Source organism: Antrostomus carolinensis, unplaced genomic scaffold (assembly GCF_000700745.2).
Source record: "Antrostomus carolinensis isolate BGI_N321 unplaced genomic scaffold, ASM70074v2 scaffold6052, whole genome shotgun sequence".
In the NCBI taxonomy this organism is placed as follows: Eukaryota; Metazoa; Chordata; class Aves; order Caprimulgiformes; family Caprimulgidae; genus Antrostomus; species Antrostomus carolinensis.
In genome coordinates this window covers 7,648-12,072 of record NW_010301485.1, presented here as the reverse complement: position 1 = coordinate 12,072, position 4,425 = coordinate 7,648, and the positions used below count along the sequence as shown (strand labels likewise).

The following is a 4,425-nucleotide window of genomic DNA, read 5'->3' as shown; positions in this document are numbered from 1 at the left end:
CCGCAGCCCAGGTCCCAGCCATGCTGTACACAACGGCTCCTGCCTGCGCGGGCAGGGGGGTGACAAAGGTGGCGGTGCCAAGCTCCTCGGCAGCTGTTCCGGGAGAAATAAGCAAAAGTGTGGAGATTGTCCTGTTCGCACATGAGGGAGAACTCCTTCCCTGGGAGGGTGGGGGTTTGCAGGACTCAGAGGGACAGAGCCAGCGGCTGTCCTGACCCAGTGCTCAGCAGAGCCCTGCTGCAAGCGGGAGGGTGGGCTGGAGACCCCCAGGGACATCCCCCCCCCAACCACCACCACCACTAGCACTGCTGGGTTCTGTCAGGCACAGCTAGAAAGCCAGGGGTAACAGGCAAGGTCTGAGAAAAGACCCAGTGTCTAAATGCCAGCCATGAAGAAATGGTGGAAAACTGGAACCAGGTAATTTAATCTGCATATGGTTCGCTACAGACAGGGTCTTGTGTCCCTTCATGAATCAACTTCAGGTTTAAACGGCACAGAAAAACAGCTTTAAGGGGCTGCCGTATTTAGACATTGAGACAGGTAAATATGTTGTGTTTTAAAAATTAAAAAATAATATCAAAAAAATCAGTCTTGCTTCAGCCAGTAAGTACCATGCTCCTAGGAAGCAGGGCCAAACATAGAGCTACATGCCAGTTCTTCAGTGACCACACAGAATATTCAGTACTACAGGTCACTGCGAATTCTGCCTGCCGCTGCATTTCTGGTCACTAGGGAGCTGCACCAGGAGAGGCTTGCTATTGTCTGTCCTTTGGAACAGAGCAGGGTTTTTAATGACCCTGCAGCACCTGGCATTCAAAGTAGTGAAGCAGCTGGAAGATTGGATCTAATGTTTTAATTGTTCCTGCTGTAAGGGGAGGAATTCACAACTTTGCCTTTCATGTAACAATAGTGCATTTTGCCTTTTTTGGTCATTAAGATCTGCATTTTTACCTGATTTGGTTCTTGTTTGCAGCTTGTAGTCATCAGTGTGATGGTCTCTGGCAGTAGCATCTCAGCTCTACACCTGGACAATATCTAAGTATAAAAAACTTTATTTTCCTCCCTGTCACCAATAGCTCTCTGCTTGTGCTCCACTCCAGTGCTCTGCCCTGCCATTACCTGGTGCTACCAGAACTTGGTTTTGGTCCTGTAGCTTCTGTTCTCTAAGATGTTCTGTATGAACCTGCTACAAAGGCTTTTTCATTAATTCTTGTGAGCTAAATTCTGCATCCTCTTTATACCTTTTTTTTTCCTTTTTTCCCTCACACACATTTCTTGAAAAGGGATCAGTGTAGCTGTCAAAGCTGCAAATCAACTTTTAAGATATGAGACTGCTTTGACCATGTTAACTATGATCACAGTGCTGGAGGCTTAAGATTAAGAAATGAAACTTTTTTTTTTTTTTCTTAATTGGAAATGGCCATTTATAAAAACTGGCACAGGGAAAAACATGGCATCCATCTCCTGCTGTCTCTACATCAGTTGGCATCAGGTGATGCTTTGGCCAAAGTCAGATTACACAGACAAACCATGTGAAATAGAATTGACTGTAGAATAAGGCAGGTATGGCTGAAAGTAGCTTCTGGCCTTAAAAATTCATAGGGACAGAAACCTCATCTGAGCTTCCTTGATTTTTACACTGTGCAAGGCTGTGCCTGCTGCTTAAAGCAGGAATTCAGAAGCTGATGCTGTGCTGTTTCTTTCCTGCAGAAAGTACATCTCTCCACAGCAAGGAGATGGTAAGCCAGGCTTGCCATCCACATCTTCCCTTTGCCCTTGCTGACTCCTCTTTCTCTTCTTTTTTAGTGAGGAAGAGAAGACTCGCAGAGTTGAATGGGCCTATTTTTCCCAAGTGCAGAACTGGAGTGTAGTTCCTGGCTACAGAGACTGCTCCCCGTGATCTGTCATACACTGTGGAAATCTAAAGGCAATAAGTGCCTTGACAGAGTATTTGTGGTGCCTCAGTTCTGTTTTATGCACTAACAGTTTAAGTTAAGTAGTGGACATAGTTGAAGAGTTTATCCGGTAGGAGTGTTGATGTTTTCTGTAGAGCTGGAAACTATTCAAGCCAGTAACAACCTGCCAGTTTTATGCAATCTCAGTTTAGAGTACATCCCAGTGTAAAAGTGACTCTTAATTAACCTGAGGCCTAATTTTTCTATAAACTTCCTGCACGGTGTTTCATACAATTGGGACGTGGTATGCGTGAGTGAAAGATACAACTGTTCCACACAAATTATAGAAGTATTAAAAAAATATTTTATTGTTGGGTTTTTTTTCCAAATTGATCTCAAGTAACTACAGAGGAGCAACTAGTTTTAACAAGCACTTCTACTACCTGGAAACATGGCTAGCTTCAAGAATTGTGAATTACAATTTCTTACTGACATTTGCTGAGTCAGTTAAGTTGGCAATGCTGTTCCAAATGCATCCCTGTGTTTCTTAGAAAACATTGCTCTCCAGTCCCCTGATTAAATGGAACTTAAGGCCACCAGTTATAAAACAGACTCTCAAAAATTGAGTGGTTTAGGAGGGGTTAATACCCCTCTCCCTTATGCATGTATGAAGAAAACAGTCAGCTTCAGCGGTGTGATGCACATCCTAACCCCACAGAGACGGCCAAACTAATCAGCAAACCAGAGTCCTCTCTTCTAATGCCCAGTCCCTTCAGTTTCCTCACGTTGAAAGCGTGTGTCCAGATACTCACTGGAAACAAGACAGATTCTCTCTCTTCACTGTCTTGTCTAGATGATCACCTCCATCAATTAAATTTTTTTCTGCTAGGGATTGTTTCTTTTACTGCCATCCCTCATCTCTGCATAAATGCAACAATAAATCCTAGAAAAGCTTTTAAGTTAAATACCCCAACTCAGAAATTACACTGCATGTAGTCTGACAGTTTTTTTGTCACAGTCTCCCACCCATCATCAAGGCGGGAGGGAACTCCCCACAGGCTCATGTAGCTCCCAGATATGCAGTGGACTGTACCCAGTACTATCCCATCCAAAACTCACACTATGAATGTGGGTAAGGTCCTGCTCGGTAGGAAGAGTCTCCTGGTAGAAGTGTTGCCATACTGAAGCCTTATTCTTGATCTGATGACAAAGTATCCTAGAAAATGTTCTTACTTGCTAGAAATCTGTCTGTACACATCTGTTAAGAGCGAAGTTTTGCAGCCTGTTACACATATTCCAGGAAAAGTCCCACAGATTTCTTCAGAGTTTGTGCACAAATACCACACAGGATTTAGCTCTGACCAGTGAAGCAGAGAAAGACTGAATTTCCAGCAATATGGGAAACGTTTATTGCTTTTCAAATCGTAAAAAATGCACCACTGGTGTCAAATAAAATGCTTCACTATAGCTTTTTCCCTCCACCCTGCAAATTCTGTACCACAAAATTAAAAGAATAAAGAAGAAAAATACTTGAAAACATAATTTTAAAAAAGCAAAAAAACCACAAACAAACAAACAAAAACTTGCAGACAGCCTTCTTCTTCAATATGCACTGCAAAGACTTCAAAACAATCAACTAAACCATCAAACCAGAGCCACATAGTTTCAGCTGAGCCATCTACTCAGATATGCATCTTATGGGCTCTTCCACTGGCTTCAGAAGAACATAAATGCATCTTATCCTGGGAAATCCTGATCATGCTAAGAAACCCAGACATGCAAGGAGATGCATCTGCAGAGCAGGGAGCACTGCCATGGATACTACAACAGCATTTTTTCCTGAATGAAAGAAAAAATAGCCCTTAAAAAAAAAAAAAAGCAAGCAAGGACCTTGTTCTGTGTTTCACTATAGCAACATCCAAATTTACCATGCAGCCCAAATGTATATTAAGCTTGCAGGATCACTCCAGGTTCCTCATCTGATCCTTACAGAGACACTTAGATGCATGTGAGAGTGGAGAGGAACAGGGAGAGGCTGTGCTGAGAGGCATTAGGCTTTGTGGTGAAAGGCATCAAGCTGTGCAGTGATGGAGCTACAAAATGGTGATATTTAGGAGCAAATGGATTACTGTTTGTCCCAGGAGCTTTCCAGGAAGAGGGGAAAAAGCAATCTGCTGAATGCAGCATCTGTCAGTCACAGCCAATCCTGCTTAACTCTCACTTTGCCTGGAGCTAATGTGCCTTCTCGGGCATTAGCACTGAGGTGCATGGATCCCACCACACTGCATTTCACATGGCAAGTCCTTATTTGTATTAATCTGACAAAATTAATCCAGAAGTTGCACATGGGCTAACTTGCAAGAGGGAGGCTAAGGATGTCTCTTACCCCCCTCAATCCTCTCTGCAGCAGAGGGAATCTGGCTTTATGGGCCTACAGTTGTACATCTCAAACCCTTCTCCTCCCTTACCTTACTGCAGCAAGGACCAGAAGAGGCCCCACGGCTCCCCTCTGCCTTTGAGGTAGAATCTC

The 4,425-nt window shown here is 43.6% G+C and overlaps 1 protein-coding gene across 1 annotated transcript in view; it reads left to right on the top strand.

Moving 5' to 3' along the window:
* Positions 1-1,871, top strand: part of TMOD1 (tropomodulin 1) — a 16,477-nt gene extending 14,606 nt beyond the window's left edge. Inside the window, exon 9 of the mRNA XM_010163468.1 lies at positions 1,807-1,871. Within this exon, the coding sequence (XP_010161770.1) occupies positions 1,807-1,871 (65 nt within the window). The remainder of the gene's footprint in view (positions 1-1,806) is intronic.
* Positions 1,872-4,425: the final 2,554 nt, after the last annotated feature.